The 21,607-nt window shown below is 46.0% G+C and overlaps 1 protein-coding gene across 2 annotated transcripts in view; it reads left to right on the top strand.

Annotated features, from left to right (window-relative positions):
• Positions 1-11,949, top strand: part of col5a3a (collagen, type V, alpha 3a) — a 40,538-nt gene extending 28,589 nt beyond the window's left edge. Inside the window, exons 40-67 of one of the 2 annotated variants that reach the window (XM_076144302.1) lie at positions 115-204; positions 348-401; positions 596-703; positions 1,027-1,134; positions 1,236-1,289; positions 1,473-1,526; positions 1,616-1,723; positions 1,845-1,898; positions 3,641-3,694; positions 4,996-5,049; positions 5,140-5,193; positions 5,285-5,392; positions 5,473-5,526; positions 5,614-5,667; positions 5,767-5,820; positions 5,933-5,986; positions 6,090-6,197; positions 6,286-6,339; positions 6,415-6,468; positions 6,554-6,661; positions 6,769-6,822; positions 7,529-7,564; positions 8,018-8,071; positions 8,165-8,465; positions 8,586-8,698; positions 8,885-8,953; positions 9,490-9,723; positions 9,917-11,949. In XM_076144302.1, the coding sequence (XP_076000417.1) occupies positions 115-204; positions 348-401; positions 596-703; positions 1,027-1,134; positions 1,236-1,289; positions 1,473-1,526; positions 1,616-1,723; positions 1,845-1,898; positions 3,641-3,694; positions 4,996-5,049; positions 5,140-5,193; positions 5,285-5,392; positions 5,473-5,526; positions 5,614-5,667; positions 5,767-5,820; positions 5,933-5,986; positions 6,090-6,197; positions 6,286-6,339; positions 6,415-6,468; positions 6,554-6,661; positions 6,769-6,822; positions 7,529-7,564; positions 8,018-8,071; positions 8,165-8,465; positions 8,586-8,698; positions 8,885-8,953; positions 9,490-9,723; positions 9,917-10,060 (2,445 nt within the window). In that variant the 3' untranslated portion in view covers positions 10,061-11,949. The remainder of the gene's footprint in view (positions 1-114; positions 205-347; positions 402-595; positions 704-1,026; positions 1,135-1,235; positions 1,290-1,472; positions 1,527-1,615; positions 1,724-1,844; positions 1,899-3,640; positions 3,695-4,995; positions 5,050-5,139; positions 5,194-5,284; positions 5,393-5,472; positions 5,527-5,613; positions 5,668-5,766; positions 5,821-5,932; positions 5,987-6,089; positions 6,198-6,285; positions 6,340-6,414; positions 6,469-6,553; positions 6,662-6,768; positions 6,823-7,528; positions 7,565-8,017; positions 8,072-8,164; positions 8,466-8,585; positions 8,699-8,884; positions 8,954-9,489; positions 9,724-9,916) is intronic. The other variant, XM_076144303.1, reaches the window with a different exon arrangement.
• The last annotated feature ends 9,658 nt before the right edge of the window (positions 11,950-21,607 follow it).

Below are 21,607 nucleotides of genomic sequence, written 5' to 3'. Positions count from 1 at the left end.
GTGTGACTTGCTGGTGATTTATGGCCGCATAAGGCTCGGCTGTCTTCTGGCTACTTGCCTCATATCTAATTACACATATGTGTGTGCGTGTCTGTGTGTGTGTGTGGTTACCAGGGAGACCCAGGTCCGCTAGGAGTCCCAGGAAAGAGTGGCCCTCCTGGGCTCCAAGGCTTCCAAGGTAGCAGAGGGACCCCTGGTGCAATGGTAACACAAATTCTATACATCTTGTTTCTTTACCATCTTGAAATGTTTACCTTGTCATTACTGTCCGATATAGCCTTTCAGTGAAAACAGTCACATTGCTAATGAATCCACTGTCAATGAAACAAGCTCCTGTCTCCTTCCAGGGTTCTGTAGGTCTGAAGGGAGGGGAGGGTCCACCCGGTGTTGCAGGAGCAATTGTAAGTTGGATTGTGTTGAATTTGCTGTTTTCTCCACTATTACATCCCACTGCCTCTTTTTTGCCCCTATAACATATAGAATACAGGACATATAGAAGGGGAGGCTGTTTCCATGGTGATCGTAACCAATGCACTAAATCAGCGTGAGTCACGTGACGCTATAACCTCACCTCTCTATCTCATTTTATCTCCAGGGTGCCACAGGAGAGAGGGGCCCTGCTGGGCCAGCTGGTGCTATTGGCCAGCCTGGGCGGCCTGGCGGCGTGGGTCCTGCTGGGCCCATGGGCGAGAAAGGAGAGCCAGTAAGATTTGGAACACTGCTACTTCTGCTTCTTAGTCAACATTGTCCACGCATACTGTATCATCACCTCCCACCACTGTGTAATAAACAACATGTGCTCCCAACTCAGACTGGGTCATTATGACACAGAGAACAGGGGAGAGGTGTTTGTGTGTCTGTCTGTCTGTCTGTCTGTCTGTCTGTGGAAGGGGGCGGGGTGTCTCTTATGTAATCAAGCCTTTAGGTGTTAGTTTCCTTTCTGATATTTTGCATGAGCCAAAATGTCATGTTGCTTCATGATATTAAGTATTGTGATGTATGTGTGTGTGTTTGTTTGTTCTCTAGGGAGAGAGGGGCCCCGAGGGAGCAGCTGGCAATGATGGGGAAACTGGACCTACAGGCTTGCCAGGTCCTGCAGGACCTCTTGGGCCTGCGGGAGAGGACGGAGACAAGGTAGATACTGTTTATAGGACGGCTTGGATGGAGTGCACACAGTTATGTCAAGTGCCTGCACACTGTGTCTCTGTCTGAACCGTTATATGTGTCTCTCATAGGGAGACACAGGAGGACCAGGCCAGAAGGGCAGCAAAGGAGACAAAGGAGAATCTGTGAGTGTTAATAGACCTCACATTACATTACATCATTACTTTGCATTACCAGGGGGCAACTGTTTTATAATTAGTTCAGGATAATTCAAAGTTATAACTTTGTTTGCACAGTGCATCTGCTGATGTAACGAGCAGATGTCTTTAGGCTCATCATTTCAGTGAATTCTCCCTCTGCTCCTCCAGGGACCCCCAGGACCTTACGGCATGCAAGGACCCGTGGGTCAGCCAGGAACGCCCGTATGTACATTCAGCGTTCATCATATGGAAATGATGATAAAGCAGTTTGAATTGTATCTGTGGTATTGACCTGCCTATGTGTGTCTCAGGGTGCAGATGGGGAGCCAGGGCCTCGTGGGCAGCAGGGTATGAATGGGGCCAAAGGAGATGAAGGATTAAGGGGCTTCAAGGGAGGAAATGGGCCTTCTGGACTGCAAGTAAGATTTCTTCTCAATGTCAAGAGTGATTGTATCTCCACGGTTCATCTCTAACCACATTTATATAGTCTAGTTGATGTACCTGCCTGAAACTGCGCCGCTCACCATATTGCATTTCTAGGGAATGCCAGGAACATCAGGGGAGAAGGGAGAGAGCGGACACGTTGGCTCCATGGTGAGTACTGGTCTGCATTCTGAGTGAACACAAACTTTCTCCACTTGTTATTTGTCTACAAGGAGCAGCATAAGGAGTTCAGGTTTATGTCTGTGGTCATGAATTTCCTCCGACATTGTTTACTGCTCAGTAATTAAACATTTATTTATATTGGTAAAGTAGTTTGTGGGGTGGTAAAATAGTTTTATGAAAATGTCCCATTAATGCTGAGGCTGCCATGTACTATGCATTTCTTATCTGGGTACAAGTTTCACTAATGCAACACCACAAATGACTATAATGACTTCATGCTAATGTTTAACAAATCCTTCTTCTTTTTTTAAGAGCCTGGTTTATGTTTAAGAAATACATCTTTGCTACTTTTACACAGTTTGCCCATCATACATGTAATCCGTTTTAGTTTTTGGAGCTGAAAGATGAAGATGAAGTTTGGTAAATGAACATAAAACTTGGTTGTTAGTAGAATGATGTTGTCTTGGGCTTTTTTTTATACAGTAATGACGAAGAAATGACAATATTAAGCTGTGGGTTAAAAGGTTCTTCCCAGTCAGTGTGTGATAGATAGACTGAAGTATGTCTCCAAGGCTGAATATGGATTATTCTACAAGACCATGACTAAGTGCAAGAAACAGAATCTCGGGGAAAGAAGAGATTTGTAAGAAAAATGGAAAATATTAAAAGAAAAAAGAGGATGAGTGACAGATAAGAGGCAGCGGAGCGGTGGAGTGGAAGGAAAAGGCAGGGCACTGATTGTGAACAGGAAGATGGTGTGACAGCTGTTAATCAGATTAGCCTCAGCCTTGGCTGTCTAATGAGCATCCTCCTCTGTGACAGTCATCTGACAACGCTGTCAACCATGAACACGCGCTCAACAAGATTCTCTACAGCCCCACTGCACTACAGCCAGATTAGGGAGGGAACGCATCAAAACAGTGCAAAAATACAAGGGAGAGAGGGACAGGAAGAGGGGGAGAGAGGGAGAGGGAGGCAACAAGAGAGAGAGAGAGAGGGGGGGGGGGGAGGAGAAGGAGGCATAGATAGAGATAGAGATTGATGCAGAGAGAGGGAGAGTGATGCTAAAACCTCTGTGGGAAGTTCCATTCATGTGTGAATGTTGCAGATCACAGAGTTCTTCCCTCTGATGCTGAAGTTTCTCTCCACTGGAAGGATAGATTCTAGTTCCTCGCTGTCTCTGTCTCTCTGGGTGGAAGGTCTGTCTGTCTCTGTCCACCTGTCTCTCTGTCCGGGTGTCTCTACACCACACGGCTCCCACTTCAGAGTGATTTAGTGCACAGCTCAACATCTGCTCAGCGACGAGCCGAGCACAGTAAGGAATAATTGCTCTGCGTTCTCTTGAGGTGCACAGAAGTGTTGGATCACACTTCAATATTCTAATTTTCACTGTGGCTGAATAATATGATTGAGCACATCACAGGGCAGAGGGTTGTTATTAATAAGAGAGAAGGAGTGGAAGAGGAGGCGGGAACCAGAGACAAAAATCACACTCTGTGTCATATTGAGGGTAATGACCTGTCTGGACGTCTTCATCATGTCACTACAGTAACGATCATAGACAAGGGAGCTATTACATAAGCTGTCCACCACAGGCTGATCTATAACTCACCAGCCAGTGTGTGTGTGTGTGTGTGTGTGTGTGTGTGTGTATTGATGATCCTTTTAATTCTTAACAGGCCGAGGTCACAATGACAACATTTAACTCTCTCTCTCTCTCTCTCTCACAGGGCCCTCCAGGACAGCATGGCCCACGAGGCCCCCAGGGGCCCATCGGTGGAGAGGTAGAGTGCAGCATTACCTCATGTTATCTTACACCTATCATATGTGGAACACATATGTGCTCATAATCCACCTCAACAAAGGGATCACAATCCAACCAAATGGACAAACATATTGATAGGCTTCTTGAAAAAAACAAACCTAAATCCTTTCATGAGAATGTTGAGTCTTTGTACAAGAACCTTTTTATTTCATTGTGCAAGTTATACATGCACTTTAATTGAAATACCCATCATCACTTACTCCTGACTGAATATTGCACTGGCTGATATTGCTACGTCACTAAAAAAATATAATTAATTCTGTCATCATGAATATTGATGTTCACATATTGTGGCTGCTGGATGAAGAACAGGAGCTCAGAAAAAAAGAGTTTTATTTATAGTTCTATCATCATTTAATGGTTATTTGAATGGTTCATGTTAATTCTAATGCTATACAAATGTTGAAGATGATTGCCCTTCACTTCAACTCAACAAAATATGAAAATGATGTAAAACTGAATGCTCCTGTGCTACTGAAGCAGCTCCATGCTCCTTTTCTTCACTACTCTTCGTTTGAATACTGCACCACCTTCCTGCCGTAGACCGTCTGCCGCATTTGAAACTTAAATTATTAAATAGTATTGGAATGTAATCCTTAGGAGAGAGAGAGTTATATTTACTGCTCTATGAATCATTAAGAAGTATTAGACTATCATCCCTAAGAGGCAGTTATATTTACCTCTAGTAATGGCCGCCTCTCTACAGCCTCTTATACCAGTCAATTATTCAGCAGTGAGCTGCAGAGCGCTGCGAGCCACGCATCACATCACAGGGAGCATGGATATACAGCAGTGCAGAGACAGCGGGATCCATAAATGGATTGATAGTGGAATAGAAAAGGAGAGGAAATGCGGCGGGATGGCATGAGAGGAAAACAGTTGACAGCAGGAGTTGTGTAGTCGTGCACGGCAGAACTCAGCACTCGTGTTTGTGCGCTCGACTGAATACATGCTTTCACCGGTTTCATCTCAAGGCGGCCAGCAAACTATACTAGCACAGATGCACACATGTGAAAACACATAATACATACACACCCAAGTGGAAAGAGCTGAACACATGCACCCGACAGTGCGACTCAGTTACTGTCTGCACAATAAACCAGGCGCTCCATATTTGCTTCTCATGTAGTGATTATTCTGCTCCAGTTTCAGCACTCTGAGAGCAGAACTGCTGACAAACAAACAAAAACATACTGCACCAAACTCAAACGTATCCTGCAACCACGCCGACCGTTAACGTGTTCTCCCTCCTGGTGTTAGGGTGCTCAAGGACTCTCTGGTGGTGTTGGTCAGCCAGGACGTGTTGGAGAGAAGGTCAGTATCTCTAACAACGCTGGGTGCGCTTGTAGACATGATGTGGTGTGTGAGGTGTGTTGATATCTGATACAATGCGCCGTCTTCCAGGGTGAAGATGGAGAAGCTGGAGACCCTGGGCCTGTCGGAGAGCTGGGCGTCGCTGTGAGTGAAGTTGCCTCCATCTCTTTTTTCTGTCACGCTCGACCTCTTTTTGTGGTCTGATCTTCTCCCGTTTCACCTGCTGTTGTCCCAGGGTACTAAGGGCGACGTGGGGGAGAAGGGTGACTCAGGTCCTGCTGGTGCAGCTGGACCCCCAGGAACCAGAGGAACACCAGGGGAGGATGGAGCCAAAGGCAACATGGTGAGTGCACCTCTCTCTGGATCTGTGACTTTTCCTTGGATTGTGTTTATGTCTAATGAGGTGAATGTGTTTTTCTCAAGGGCCCCATTGGATTCCCTGGAGATCCAGGGTCTGCTGGGGAGACCGGTCCCAATGTGAGTAGTACTGTTACATTGATATATAAGATACTTGATTATTTTGAGAGTTCCTTGTGTGATTAGATTTATAATATTTCATTTTAGGGGATAGATGGTGGACCAGGACCTAAAGGAGACGATGGAGAATCGGGCAAAGCAGTAAGCAGTGATTCTTCATTTTATTCAGTCATCATCATGGCTGGGGAATGGAAAACATATTTCTGTTTCAGATTTAGTCATTTGTTCTGTTCTCTGCAGGGACCTCCTGGTGCCTCTGGGGAACCAGGTCCCTCAGGACCTCCTGGAAGGAGGGTAGGTTTACTGTACATTGTTTACATACATACTGTACTTTCTAGCTGTATTTCCAGTGTATGTAATTGTATGTTTAGTGTTGTCATCATTTTTCTTTCCTTACATACACCAGGGTCACATAGGACCGGCAGGAAAGGAAGGGAAGCAAGGAATGAAAGGAGCAAAGGTAAATATGAACGACACAACACTCTGAGACTGAGAGGTGCTGGACTTGTTTGATCCTAATGTCTTGCTCTTTGTCTCTCTCTCCCTCTCTCTCTGTTTTGCAGGGGACAACAGGAACTCCGGGTACAGTGGGGAAGGTTGGCCCAGTTGGACCCCAAGGTCATCCAGGGAGGTCTGGTCCAGAAGGACTCCGAGGCATCCCAGGCCCTGCGGTCAGTAGATGTGGACCGCAACCATTAAATAAATATCTGGACAATATTTCGGCCTGACTGATCTCAACGTAATGTATTTACTCTCTAGGGTGAGCAAGGGTTAAATGGACCACCAGGGCAGACTGGACCACCAGGACCAATAGTAAGAATAGATATTACTACTTGGTATCTACATCATTGATGTGAACAGAACTGATGCAAACACATGTCTTGTCAGGGACCACCAGGCCTGCTTGGATTAAAAGGAGACCCTGGATCAAAGGGAGATAAAGTGAGTGTTAAGTTCTTCAGAGAGAGTGAGAGGATGGTGTGTTAATGGTCTTAAGCCTGCTGATGGAGCATTTCCCTCCTTCCAGGGTCATGGTGGATTGATTGGTCTGATCGGCCCCCCAGGAGAGGCTGGTGAGAAGGGAGACAGAGGCCTTCCCGGGAGCGAGGGCACACAAGGACCTAAAGGAGATGAGGTACATATATATATGTATAGTACATGACTGCACTCGGATGCAGTAGCTGGCATTAGGTACAGAGCTTTCAGTTTATCAATAACAAAACATGATTATCATCTCCTCAGGGTGTCGGTGGTACCTATGGACCCATCGGCCCCCCAGGACCACCTGGACTGTCAGTAAGTCACTCACACACTCTCCTGCTTGCCAAAACAACACAAAAGGTGCAGCTACACACAGTGCACACATCTGGTAACACTACCATAAGCATCTCATGACACATAATCATCTTTGACAACATTAAAACACACCACAAACACATATTAGTAACAATCACACCATCATTATGACTTTGCATTTTCATAATTCTAATTTTTGTGACGATCGGCAAGGTAAAATGATAGATTTGCACTCTGACTAAACTTTGTTTTTACAGTTACTCTGACATAAATCAGACGGCAGTGAAATAATTACTAAGTGGATGCAGTTGCCAAGACATAAAGGGGAAAAAACACAGAGAAGCTTTTAGACATTGTCAGTGAGCGCGTCCATCACTAAGCACCGCCTTTGTTCTGCAACCTTGACACAGTCTGGCTGATTCATTCTTCAATAAAACTATTTTAATTGAAATTTCGAGGACATACAAGACGTGGATCTGAGGATGTTAGAGGAGGTGATTTCATTTGCAAAGAGCTCAGAAAGTTTGTATACAGAAACATGTGGCATTGATCCACAGTTACTCAGCAGTGAAGTTAATTATTCTGCTTATAATCTGTCTTGTCTCTGAGTGAATTTCCAGGCTGCTGTAAACAAGCGATGTTTTTATGTAATGAAATGTTTTTATTCTTTACACTTTCACCGCTCACTGTTCTTCTCGGCCCTCAGGGAGCTACTGGTGAGAGAGGATCAAAGGGAGACTCGGTGAGTGCAGTAATCTTTCTTTCTCTGCATTGCCTTTCCTGTTTTTACTCGTCGGCTCGGCTGGCAGCTGTTGTGAACATATGCCGTGGAACAGAGAGGTAGTGTGTGTGTTAGTTTAAATGCTCCATACTTCATCATCACAATGCTGCGCTGTGTTTAGTACGTGTCTATAGAGCCTGAAACTCTGCTGGACAGACATACGTGTCTGTGTGATTTTCCCAGTGGGCCGGTTTAATAGGATTTGGTTCTGGTTTGTGTGGTGTTATGAAAGCCTCAATGGGGCGTCTCGAGAGCCGGGGCTTTGACCAGGGAGTGCTGATGCGCATAGCCGGATAATCCTGTAATGCAGCACCCATATCTGCCAGGATGAAGCCGGGATTTAGCCAAGTGGTGTCAGACAGACTCCAGGTGAGACACGAATGACACAAAGTTATGTCCTCTCCCATTCTCCAGGGTGGCGTCGGTCCTCAAGGAGATCGAGGCCCAGCTGGACCTCCTGGACCCCCAGTGAGTACCTCCGGTGATCTCAGTTTTAGCCCCCTTCCTTCCTTTCTTTCCTTCCTTCCTTCCTTCCTGCTCACATCTCTTTGTTACCTCCAGGGACTCCCAGCGACCATGATCCAGCCCCTGCCCATCAGGGAAGGGAGGAAGAAGAGAAGGAGGCACTCCGACCGGGCAGCAGGTCCAGACTCTTCCAGGGAGGACGATGCAGAGCTGGACATAGAAGAGTTCCTCCAAGGAGACGAGGCTCTGGAGGACGCTGAGGGAATGGAGGAAGTCTTTGCATCCCTCACTTCTATGAAAAATGAGGTGGAGCTGATGCGAAGGCCTTTGGGAACCTTTGAGAGTCCGGCCCGCACCTGCAAAGAGCTCATGATGGTCCAGCCCGACTACAGAGACGGTCAGCGATTTTTCATAAGGAATCTCTCTCATGAAACTGTGATTAAGCTGCATGTTGAAACCTAGATGTGATATTCAGCACCTGGTCCATGATGAATGTGTTTCTCTCTTGGCTTGGTAGGAGACTACTGGATCGATCCTAACCAAGGCTGCCACCGCGATTCCATCAAGGTCTACTGTAACTTCACCGCCGACGGACAGACCTGCCTCAACCCCGACACGAAGATCGAGATGGTAAAGTCTCCAATCACAAAGAAGCCCCACCCTGCACACATCCCAGCACCAGCATCACTCCCCAGATCCCCTGAGCTGAAAAGTCTAATCAGCATCCTCCCTCTCTCTGTTTCTCCCTCTGTGTGTGTGTGTGTGTGTGTGTGTGTGTGTGTGTGTGTGTGTGTGTGTGTGTGTGTGTGTGTCCAGGTGAAATTAGCAGCATGGAGCAAAGAGAAGCCAGGGAGCTGGTACAGCCAATACAAGAAAGGCAAGCAGGTACCAACAACAAATCCCAGCATTCATCTGAGCTGTTTGCCTTTTTCAGCTCAATCCTGGATACAGTGTGATTGAGCTGTAAGCTTGCGTGTGTACAGGCAAGCATAAGTCTAAACCCTACAGAGTACGTCTACTCTTTAGGGTTCAGCATGAACCATATGAGAGTAAGGTGCAGAAACAGAGCCAGCAGTCAGGATGACTCACACAGAAGCAGCTCGGCCTCATCGACGGGCTTTCAGCACAGCAGCACACTCAGAGCTCTGGCCTTTCATGTGGACCTGATTACCCTCTTACACTATCACAGAGGAGCCTGCAGAATGTCTATTCACGGCCCTCGGATTAGCTCTGCCGTATTTTCCAGTCCTTCTTTTCCTCATTCACTTAACTTTCCTTGTCTTTGTGCTTAGAGGTTTGAGCTTTTTCACTCAGATAAACCCAAACTCCTTCATCAATTCAAGGATGTAAAGAGAGATGTGGCTGCTTTGTTTTCCTCTTTGTTGCACACTGATGCCTACAGTTCGTGTGTATGTCCTCAGTTCTCCTACAGTGACATGGATGGGAGCCCCGTGCACGTAGTTCAACTGACCTTCCTGAAACTTCTCAGCGCCACGGCCAAGCAGAGCTTCACTTACACCTGCCAGAACTCCGCAGGTTGGTTCGACAGCTCCGCCCTCTCCTACCAGTCCGCCGTGCGCTTCAGGGGCGGCAACGGCGAGGAGCTGACCCAAGCCAGGAGCCCTTTCATCCACGTGCTGCACGACGGATGCCAGGTCAGTGGTCCACAAGCCAGAGATCGCTGCTAATTGGCTCTAATAGAAATTAGCCTTAAGTGTGTTGCTGTTGTCAGTAATGGTCTGGCAGATTGGAGCCAGCTACCAAGGGGTTTAGTTTTGGGTGGGGAGAGCGAGATAGCTGAGTTAAGCAGAGTAGAATCTAACAATAGTGTGAATTTATACTTTGCAGCTCCGGAAAGGTCAGGAAAGGACAGTTCTGGAGATCGACTCGCCCTCAGAGCTGCTGCCTCTCGCAGACGTGGCTGCTGTGGACTTTGGCAAGAGCAACCAAAAGTTTGGATTCCAAGTTGGACGAGTTTGCTTCAGTGGTTAACATCGTGTCAGCGACCAAAATAAAAACAACAAAAAAAAGAGAGAGACATGCACGTCAAGTTTTAGCTGAGAGAAACTGGACTTTACCACTACCCCAAGCAATATTTATTATAATTTGTTCCTGTATGTGGTGGGTTTGTGGTTTATTATTTAAGACTCTTGAAACTGCCAGTGAAACATATTCTACGGCTCTGCAACGGTAAGAAGAACGCGAGTTGAGAGGACACGCACAGCAGGAACAAAGCACATTTACCAAAGGGAAATATTCCAATATTTAATTTCAAGTGTTTTTGTTTGTTTTTGTTTTTCACATTTCTCTTGATATTAGATTGTGTCGTAATTGTTCCTCTAGAATTACGAGGCTGCACCACTTGACAATGGCCACTTAAAAACATCAGAAGGGGCCCTGTGTGACTGAGCAGAGGAGCCCGTCTGTCACGCCGCCCCGCTGAGTGAGACTCGGCGGTGCCTCGGATGCAAACTAATCTCTACCTAAATGTCTTCCGACGACTGGGACGGAATAAAGCAGAACGGCTGGCGTAATCATTTGCATGCTCCGGTTTCACTAGGAAAGACGGTTGCATGGCTGTTGTGAACTCGACCGGCATATTAATTCCACACAAGTGGCGTAATTAATTTCCCGTGCACAGAAATGATAAACTGTCCTTTTTTACCCTTCAACTGCAGTTTGAACGGTGAAATACCTTGATTAGTATTCAGTAGGCGTCACTACTTATTGAACCCGACACTTACTTGAACAGATAAGGTTGTTTCCTTTATTGAACTGCTTCCCTCCACGGGTTTGATAATATGTAATTTGAGCCCTCCATATTTGGACGGACTACAGGGCAGCACGTGTCATCACATCCCTCACTGTGGTTCAGACCATGTGCTGGCTGTAGTCCTTCATAACGAGACATCTCTTCCTGTCTCGCTCCACTCAGTAGACAGGTTTTTATTTGTAAGCTCTCTCAGTTTCTGTTCACGTGTTGAAATCTGAGCAGCATGAGTCGTTGCTTTTCGCGCGGCACAATTTGCTCTTCCAGTGGTGCTAAAGATGTTTCCGTTGTCGTGTCGCGGCGTATTTGTGTTTCCGCGGGCAGGCTTGTAGGATGGAGGGGGGGGGGGGGAGGGGAGCGAGTTATTGGTCATTCATCAGGAACAAACACCCGAGGAGATTGGGGATTAGTCTGCTGTGTCTTTGCACATCTTCTCTGGCTGACTGTTTCGCTTTCACGCAGCCGCTGAAAGGAGGTTTGGGACGAATCATTTTGTAGAGAAATTTGTTTGATCGCTGTAAAGGAAAAATCCACACTAAAGCAAAATGTACCTGCTTAGCGTTCTGCTTCCATGGGGTATATTTAAATATTATTTGATAGAAATATTATCTGAGCCAGACTTCTGGAAATTGTCCCCATATATCAGTGGCATTAACACTTATATCCACTATCTTGTAGCAGGTCCAGCTTTTGTCTCTTTACACTTTCTATCTATGCAATTCATCTTAAGAAGTCAAAGACGTTGAACTATATATAATTATAATGTGAATTCCATTTTAGCGGTGATCTTCCCTTTCTGAAACACAATTCCTACCTCCAGCTCAAACAGACTGTATCCAGCATGGGTCAAATCACTCTCGCTGTTCTATTAGTTTCTTAGTATTTAAACATTCCAGTAATGAACTCCTCTACCTCCGCTCCCCTCCTGCCCCGGCACTCCTGTGTATAGTATTTGTTGTACTAATTTTATATACTGTACAGTTATTCTTGAGAATGTAATAAGTAATAACCTGTTGCCTGAATGAAAACAAATGTACTTGTGGAAGATTTAATAAAAACAAAGGAGTAATTAATTTGTACTTTCTGGCTTCGGGGCAGAGAGGATTCGTATCCACGCCAACATGTGGTCGTTTGGTTGGTCCGCTCAGAGCAAACATGCCTCTTCATTAGCAGCTGGTTTTGCACAACATTCACACAACAAGCTCGCACTGAACTTCCCCAAACAACCAATGTAATCAACTCTTCACACCCAGTTAATTTGTTTCAATTAGTGTGTTACTGTTGGGCCCTGGAGAGGTGACATAAAAGGAGGGAGGAGGCGCGGGGACGGATGGGGAGAAGGAGAGGATGAATTTGGTCAGTTCAGAGTTCGGTTTGAGCCTCTGACTTTGACTCAAAAACATACAATTTGATTTCTCCTCCTCATTTCTCTCTCTCTCCCGCTTGCTCTAATAACTGTTTCAATCCTACTCAGACACACTTGCACCACAAGCGCACACGCACACACACACACATGCAGACACCGTCCCCTCCTTTACATTCAAGTTCAACATGCTCTTCTCCTTTAGGGGCCCATTGTTCAAGGTTAGCGCAAAGAAGAAAGGTTACAGTGTTGTTTTTTTTCTCCCGTCTGCTCTGTTCCACTCAATTGAATTTTAACCACAGTAAGCTCTTGACCAACAAAGGTCATCTCTTGCCACAACCTCAGAATAATGATTTTTGAGCCAAAGAGCTGTGGGACTGTCAATATGGTATAGCCGCAGCACTGTGCCCTTTCCCTGCCCCCCCAGTACACTTGGGAGCTCGCGGCTCTCTGTCCTCCGCTACTTTTGCTGCCAAGAGCTGAATTAGTGTCAGATGTTGCTAAGTACAGCCACTCTCTCCAGCCAGAGTGAAACATCTTTATCGCACAAATAGAATAATATGCAGGAATAACCGCTCATGAATGAATCATCAAACAGCACACTGATACACGCCGGGTCCACCAGGAGAATTGAGAGATTAGCAATAAGAGGAGCTCAATGGCCTGTTGATCCTGGAAATCGACGCCTATGGAACTCTCACCGACATGTAGAGTCTATGCTTAAAAAAACGATGCTGATTGAAAAAGAAGAGTGCTGAGTGTCTGTTAGTTTAACGTGAGAGCTGGTTTGGCTTCATTCCAGAGATACAGCAGGAGTAAAGTGTGTTTGTCATCAAAGCTTTGGAGAATAGACGCAATAGTGAAACGACACACACTTGAAATGTAAATAACAATCTAGTGTGGCAGCTTGTCTTCATTCATTTCAGAATCCAAAGTAGTTCAAACAAAACCCAAATATGCACTCAGACAAGAATTTAACTAAGTAATTAAGTGCAAAGTGTCTAATCATGCAGGTGGATGCAGAGCAGGTGTGCTTAAGGATCTGCAGCTGAAGAGGACCAGAGCTGATTACTGGACACAGATGATCAGTTAAAGCCTCTATTTCAACTATCTATTAAATTATCAACATTTTAGGCAATGAATGAAACATTTGTTTTGTTTATTGATCTCCCCTCATGCAGGTGTGGTGATTTTTGAGAACTGGAGGAGGGAAACTTGTCCTGTATCCGTGTTTTGTATCCTGTTCCATCGCCCAACGTTTCAGGTTTCATGGCGATATGAGAACAGAATAATAATGTCCATGAAAGGTCACAGCTCTTTTTGCTCTGTATATTTTGCTCTTTATATCTGGAGAGGTTGCATTAGATTTACTGCATTAATTGTTTGCTAGTATTTGCAGGTATTTGCCCATTGGAGATGTGCTTGAAGCCTTTGTTTTGGAGTTTGGTTTGGGCGTTTTCTCTGCGCAAGTAATTGGCAACAGAATCTCAGATGTTCAAACGTGACTAAACTGAAGTATCTGCAGCAGCGTGGGGGCTGTGCTGCTGCAGATCCACAGATGTTGGCTTACTGTTGGTCTGATCTGATCTTTTCTTCTGTGTTTTCCGCTGTTAGGATGTGGGATATTTGAGCAGAGCTGCACGTCTGCGTCTCCTCGCTCAGACCCTGGAGTACATTAGCACGGAGATCCTTAGCCGCTGCAGATTGGTAACGAGATGTCTCTTGCTCCGTCACTCTCTGTTCTCTGTTCTTTCTGCCTCTCCCTCTCTCCTCCCCTCGCTCTCTCTCTCTTCTGCTCACGTCTCCGTCTCATTATTCTGGAGCTGAAGAAGCAGTTCCTTGAGTGTTTGTTGGACTGTCTGTCTGTCTGTCTCTCTGCCTCTTCCTCTCTCTCTCTCTCTCTCTCTCTCTCTCTCTCTCTCTCTCTCTCTCTCTCTCTCTCTTAGTTTCCCTGCCCTCAGCTCTTCACGGTGACATTGATTCTAACTAAGCCGAACGTGTCACAAAGTCACAGTGAGAAATGAACAAATTAAACAGACGTTGGGATTAATGAGGGAGAGTCGACGGAAGGTCTCCATTTCTGGGTTAACGAGGACATCCTCTCCGTCTCTCCCCGGCCACACAAATCCGGATGTTGTGCCACAGCAGATAATGCCAACGTTACTTTCCACGCCAGTGATGTGTGCATGCCCGCGCTTCGTTTAGCATCTTGTAGCGCACAAGTGGCTGGGAATAACTCCAATCATCTCCAGCTCCCGTTGAGCGTGCTCCTCTGTGTGTGTGTGTGTGTGTGTGTGTGCGCGTGCGTGTGTGTCTACACAGGAATGTGAAAACACGAGCGTTTGCGGCTGAGGAGGGGCACGCTTGCTTATTAGTGTGCATGCAAGCGTCTCTCCTGCCAGGTCCCATCCGCTGCTCCTTTATCTCGCCGAGGGTGGGGGGAACTCATTTCCGCAGATGCCTTTTCCATCAAAAGCGGTTGTCATCAAAGCTAACATTAGTAATGCGGTTGAAAAAACGAGCTGAAGGTGACCGAGGGCAACAGAAATCCCTGGACAGGCGAACAAAGAGCTCGGCAAAGGCTGAGGAAGAGCGAGGCCCCGCATGTCTGATGTGTCAGATAATTGCCAGATGATTATCGAGCAGACGGAGCCTGGATTTAAACAAACAGCTTGACAACCTCCCTCCAAACCCCCCCCCCCCCACACACACACACACACACACAACACTACTCTTAAATTGCTGTCTGCTGCAGCTCTTAGCATCGACTCACACAGCCATCAACCGCTGATGTGTCACTGCCACTTTATGTAGTGGCGGGTAAAAGGGAGAACTCAGTTATCTGCACTCGCTCGTCCAGTCTCACTTTTCACCAAGGGGGGGAGAGAAAGAGCGTTGGCCAGAGTGACCGAAGGGCGTTGTATCAATCAGGCGAGACGATTTAAATTAAAGAACGTACCTATTTTTAGGAGTTAAAGCAAATCGCCGAGGAGCAGTTGTTGGGGATCTGAGAGTGTGTGTTTGTGTGTGTGTGTGTGTGCGCGTGCGCGTGCGTGTGCGTGCGTGCGTGCGTGCGTGCGTGCGTGCGTGCGTGCGTGCGTGCGTGCGTGCGTGCGTGCGTGCGTGCGTGCGTGCGTGCGTGCGTGTGTGTAAGAGGAAAAGGCAGCTACAGTATTATGACCCCCATCGTTCAATAGAGATGATGTTTCCCATAAATCAGTGGAGGCAGGAAAGGAGCAGAGCAGCAAAGACAGAGACAGAGTGATTCAGTAACACCGGCTCAGACCTCAGCCGGGAACGTCGGCGGAAACTAATGGCTCCCATTCACCTCCATATGAGTCTGCCTGCTCGCGTTGTCTGTGGTCCTGAATGCAAAGAAAATCCTCATTCCCTGGCGTGGCTCTCTCTCTCTCCCCACCGCCCCACTCGTCTGTTCTCGCCTCCCTGGAATGATCAATGCCACGCTCTCGTCTTGTATCAGTTCCTGTTCTGCCACGACACGATTGTTATTCTATCGCAGTGAATCAGACGTGGCAGGTTTTTGCCGGGGCTCTCTTCATAAATCTTTCACGGCAGAGGTGAGGCGCAGGATGTGGAGCTGGTGTGATTTGGAGCTATGAGGGGGGAGGGTATTCCTCGTTTGGAATACAGGAGCTCGTTTGAGGGAGTTGTGGAATAATCTGAGGCAGGAGAGTTGAACTGAAGTGCCAGTTTCGTGTTATACCAACATAATGGATCAGGCCTATGTGGAGATCCATACGAAGTGCGACTATCTTGCATCTTGCAGTTCCTCCTATTTCTGTCTGTCCTCCATCTTGTGACTTTCTCCCACTCCAATCTGTTTTGATGATATATTGTATATAATGGAACAAAGCAATAATCTCCGCCCCCTCACATTTTCTCATCCAAACACACACACACTTAGAATAAAGAACAACTATAAATGGCTACTGATGGTGACTCTGTCTTGGCACAGGACAGAAGTAGAGAATTAGAGACGCTGTATCTTATAATCATCAATCTCATTCTGTGGTCACATCGTGATTAGAATGTCACTTATGAGATTAAATTCTTCCTTGACAGAAGCGGTGCCTTCACAGCGCGCTACATCATCAGACACCTTGGGTTTGAAAACTATGACAGAGGAGATTATTAATTAGTCCAATATCGCATGTAAAAGGGTTGAGAGCCTCTCGCTTGAGGCTAACGAGGCGTAGCAGCTGTAGCTTGGGCACTACGCTAACTATCTAACTATCTATCTCTACATCTCAATAGAGCTGTAATGGAGATGTAAAAAAAAGTTTTGTAAAGTGGTATAAGCTTGATGAGTAGACTATCAGGAGTTATTAATGGAACATGTGTAGCGTAAACAGTTAGCTTTGAATGTAGCCACCGGTCAGCCGTAGCTACGCTTGACCGCGCGGATATGATGTGTTTCTCTGGGAAAAATTCCCTTAGTCCCCTTCATATACCACACAAACTAGGGTCTTGTCAAACCCTGAACTCTCTCTTTCAATCCATGTCCTCTAAGACGCAGCAAACAACAAGTGAAAGCTCTGTACATGGTGTCTCTAACATGTCAGCGTTAACAGCTAGCCTCCAGTTAATCTTCTATTGAAAACCCTGACTCCACTATGGCTCTGCATTCTGTTTGCGTTGTAAAGCTGGGCTGTTCCCTTTGTATGTATATTGCATAGGATGAATGTATGAGAGGGTGGTGTGTGTGAGTGTGTGTGTGTACATGTGTGTGTGTGGAGTTTGCCACTGCAGAGATAATGAGAAACTTCATGGTTTCAGGTGCTGGAGCTTTGGGAGAGGAGGTGAGTGACAGGGCTCATGAATAGTGATGGTGGACATCTGCTCATTAACCAAGAGACTGCCTGTCAGCCAGCAGACTGGAACAGCAGCCCGTCCTTCCCCTATGTGTACACACACTTACACAAACACATGCACACACACACACACACAAAGCATGGGCGCGCCAACATAGACGCATCCCCAAGCACACGCACACGCGGTTCGTCTTCCCTTCATCTCGTCCCACAGTGCTTCCCTTGGAGTGAGGGCCCGTCCTGTCCTTCCCCTGACAGCAGATGTGCAGTGTGCTTATTACCTGCGTTCGCTCACCGCTCCCACTTGGGCGAGACCTGCACTCAATATGCAAAAACCTGCTAGATGTAAATTCGGAATGAGGCTCAACAGAGTAAAAAGGTACAAAAGATGAAGGAGAAGGCAGTGGCCCTGTTTAAAGAGATGTTCTCTCCAAGAGCTTAAAACTGCTGCTGAGCTGATGTCTGTCACCTTTAGTGGCTGCTTCACTTTCATTTTGACAAGCTGATATGAGAATCCATCATTCTGGATATTCAGGATGTGCGTGTGTGTGTGTGTGTGTGTGTGTGTGCGTGTGCGTGTGTGCGTTTGTCTGGAGCTACAGCAGGAATGAGCTGAGTTTGTCATCAAAGCTTTGGAGAATGATGAAGAAAAAAAGGGGTTTGACCAAGCCAAAAAAAAACACTTAAAAACATAAAATAAAAGTGTCAACATTGTGTGTTTACTCATCCAGGCAGATGCAGAGCAGGTGTGCTTAATGAGCTGCAGGTGAGGATGATTGCAGCGGATTAGTAGAAGTAGGTGATCGGTAACCAGAAGTCACCTGACAAAGATCATGCAGTTTTGAGACATTTTGGGGATTGTTTTTAAACATACTTCTTCTGTTTTTATCTGAAAGTGAATGTGTGTTGATGGACCCAGATCATCACATAGACTGATGTGTTATTGCAAGGACCGTGGCTGCAAAAACACTCAACTGAAAAGCATCACTATATAGTGCAAAATCCTTTTGTCCTGGATGGAGTCTGAACTTATAGTACAAAAAAGATGAAATGTTATGATGAATATTTGATTTTCTTTGTTGCAAGTTTGACTTGAACATTGCAGCATTATGACTGAAAATGCTTCAGAATGAAAGCAGAGTCTCCTGACTAGAGAATGATGCTGAGTGACAGATCGAGCTCAGTGCAACCAGATTCATGCAGATTAAGTCCAAGCATAAAGGGGACAAAGGGGAAGAAATATAAACAAGAAAATATACGAACCCTTCATGCATCTATTTGTAGTGAATTGGTTTCTGACCTACAGGCAGGATTGTTTTTCCTTGTCTACTTTGTTTTCACTCCTCTTCTTACTCACCAGTTGCATTGATCGTCTCCATCGACTGAGATCCCTCAAACAAATCCAGTGTGTTTACTTCTTTTAGGCTGCATTCCGACCTGTGGTTCGTTTGCTTTGTTTCCGATTTGGGGAATAATGTTTACCAGCACTCCTTGATTGAATTTGTGTTCACACAGTAACATTTCCAAGCGCTCTGAGACCGGTAAACAAACGCCACACTGTTATGTGATTGGTCAGAGTTGAATCGGAAAAAGTTTCCTTCACACACACAATCTCCAAAAAATCGCAAAATGGACCATCATCAGCGTGTGTGCCTTAAGGCTGTACTTGCCATTGTCTCATTCATTTATCAGTGTAATATATATCGACTATACTTACATTTTGAGCGAATCACAGCTACGATTGGAATACGATGTGTTGATGCCTCTAATTAGAAGATGCACCGCCTTATGATCGCTCTGTTGAAGACTTTCTACCCCATATGCAGTTAACGGAATGTGCTGCTCGTTAGTCAAAGAGAAACTTTCCCATCATGCATTGCATATATAGCACAGCAAGTGAGTTGTATCGGTTTATTGAGTCGGTTGCTTTCTCACTGCAAACTAACTGTTCCGTGGAGTGATGCAAGCGGCGTTCACTTATACCCAAACAAACCCATCTAGGGGGTAAACGCTCCTGGTTTTGGAATAAGGGCTCCAAACGAGCCTTACATAGCATAGTAGAGGTGAAATAGGCTTCAGCTCAGTGTCGGTCGGGATGTAGGTGGCAGAGACTCTCCAGTGCTAAAATAACCTCCCTCTGCTCTGTGATGCCTCTAGCATTGTATTACTCTACCCTAACACAGTTTGCACTCAGGTGGCCACCCACACCAACCCGGTCTCCAAAAGCCATAAAGCACCGGCGCTCTCGCTTCACCACGACTCCCTGACAAGCGGATGCCTTCATTTAGAGACGGATTAATGCCAGGTTGCTTCACTTGGCAGTAAACTTCAACAGCTGAACAGCGAGCAGACATAATTTGTATCACGGATCAGCAATTAGGGCTGGAACTGGGCCAGTTTGTTCAGCACTGTTCAAACACAAGCATTCGGTACGTTTCCCTACTGAGATATACAGTGTATGTATATATACTGTACATTGTTACATAGAATGAGAGCATGCAAACTAAAGACGATCTACACCCTGTGGTATAACTCAACTAATGGTGATCTTTAGATGTTTCCTGATTAACTTTTGTTTTCTGTACTTCATGTTATTAAATGCTCAATATGATCAAAACCCAGTATGCTGGAGATAGTATAGCAGCATATCAATTATATATCTCACAGCAAGTGCCCAGTTTTAGAGGAATGAAGGGTAATTAGTGATAAAAGAAAGGACTTTTGTGACTGACTGGAAATTATGAATTATTAGATCGAGTTAAACTAGCTCATCTGATCTGCACACATCTGATGCTTTTACATGCACAGATAAATGCCCAACCTCTAACAGCAGGCGACTGTAGTTGATATATTCATATGCAAATGAGCGCACACCAACAGCTGATGACACTTTGAGCAGCTGCTAATACAAATCTCACTTTATGGCAAAACATCCATTGGGTTGGGGAACACGTGCTTTGAAATCGATCGCTGTTCTTAAAGGAAAATTCTGTTTCTTGCTGGATTCACAGCAGAGAACAATGAGGCAGTGAGATACAGAAGCAGTGAAGGCAGCAGCAGCCGCAACTAGTTTACAAGCCTCTGACGGAATGCTGCTTTTTGTTTGAAATCGATTGAGAAAGAAAGGCATCACCATGTAATTGTAGCCTCATTTGATCTCAAATCACTCTGTCCTGCTCAGGGGACAAGACAAGGATAAGACGAAAACACCTTCATCACACCAAACACACATACCGCAGCACACGCCTTCCTGCTAACTCATGCGCATGCACTTAATGTAGCACATTTGCACGACCTCTTTAAAATATGCCGCCCTTCCTCTGTTGGATTGTCTTTTTTCTTCAATCTCTCCTCATCTTCAATCATACTTCAAGTGCATACACACACAGATACACACACACACACACAGACACACACACATAAAGCCCAGGGATTGATTCTAGTCACACCATAGCGTGGCGAAATGAGCAGTCACGCTGAATGGGCGGAGGCGTCAAATAATACAGATATGAACGTCGGAGGAATAATTGAAGAAAGTGTTTTATATGTAAAGGGCGGTGAGGGACGGACGGAGCAGAATTGAATCTGTGAGAAAATGAGGAGCGGGTTTCTGTCCCAGGGGACCGGATCATGATGCCTCTGCCATGTTTGAAGAAAATAGAGGATAATTAGAGTGGTCATTGGCTTCCACGGGGCCCAACACCACTCAGCCTCTGTCTCCCTCTATCTGTCCTTCATTTGCTCTCTCTCTCTGTCTCTCTCTCCTTTTATTAGCTTCGTCTTTGCCTTCTTTCCTTCCATTGTCAGTTTATATTTCTGTTCCCTATTACCTCCTTTCTTCTCCCTTTGTTCTTTCTTTCATACGGCCCACTGCTTCTATGCTTTGCCCATGTCTGGTTTTTCATCACTCTCTCAGTCCCTCTCCTCTCTCTTGCTTACTCGCTTCGCTCTGTCCCTCCATCAGACAGACGTACAGCTACTTCAGTCGAGTCGATCAGATATTCCAGGCACATATGAACACTACCGACGGGCATAAATCACGAGTGTTTTTGAAGTTTCCATGCAGGGTTCTTTGTACTGCTGGTCATAGCAGCAGAAGCTCTGTGGACCCAGCCAATGAAATCCTTCTCCTCCATCTCCGGCTTCATGCCAAATCTCTTTCCCTCCTACTTTTCTTTACAAAGTGTTGGCCTCGGCCTCCGCTGACTTTCCCACTCTGTCTCTCTGCGCCCTTAATCCCTGAGCCAGCCCAATATGTGTTAATACAGACGCCTCCGTGTCTGCTGAGAACCGTGAAGACACAAGTTGCGAGGTGACTGATTCTCGAAGCAGCAGACGGCCCACTACTCCACTGAGTGCCCAGGGAAGTTAAGAGCGCCTCTCTTGTCTGACCCATCCCTTTATCCTTCCTTTCACACTGCATTCTGGCTATCTTGTCGGCATGACAACAACGTGTCTCTATGGCAACAGACTAGCAAGCAGCCAGGTTCCTGCTTGTTTGGTCATGTAGTGTTGCTTCATGTGTTCGCTGGTAGGGGCAGCTGATGACCATTCATACTTTCTCATGAGCCTCA

Source organism: Genypterus blacodes, unplaced genomic scaffold, assembly GCF_046128005.1.
Source record: "Genypterus blacodes isolate CSIRO-AG114 ecotype Tasmania unplaced genomic scaffold, CSIRO-AGI_Gbla_v1 ptg000028l_1, whole genome shotgun sequence".
Classification (NCBI taxonomy): Eukaryota; Metazoa; Chordata; class Actinopteri; order Ophidiiformes; family Ophidiidae; genus Genypterus; species Genypterus blacodes.
Note: the sequence above shows the minus strand (reverse complement) of the source record. Positions and strands in the feature narration are given on the sequence as shown.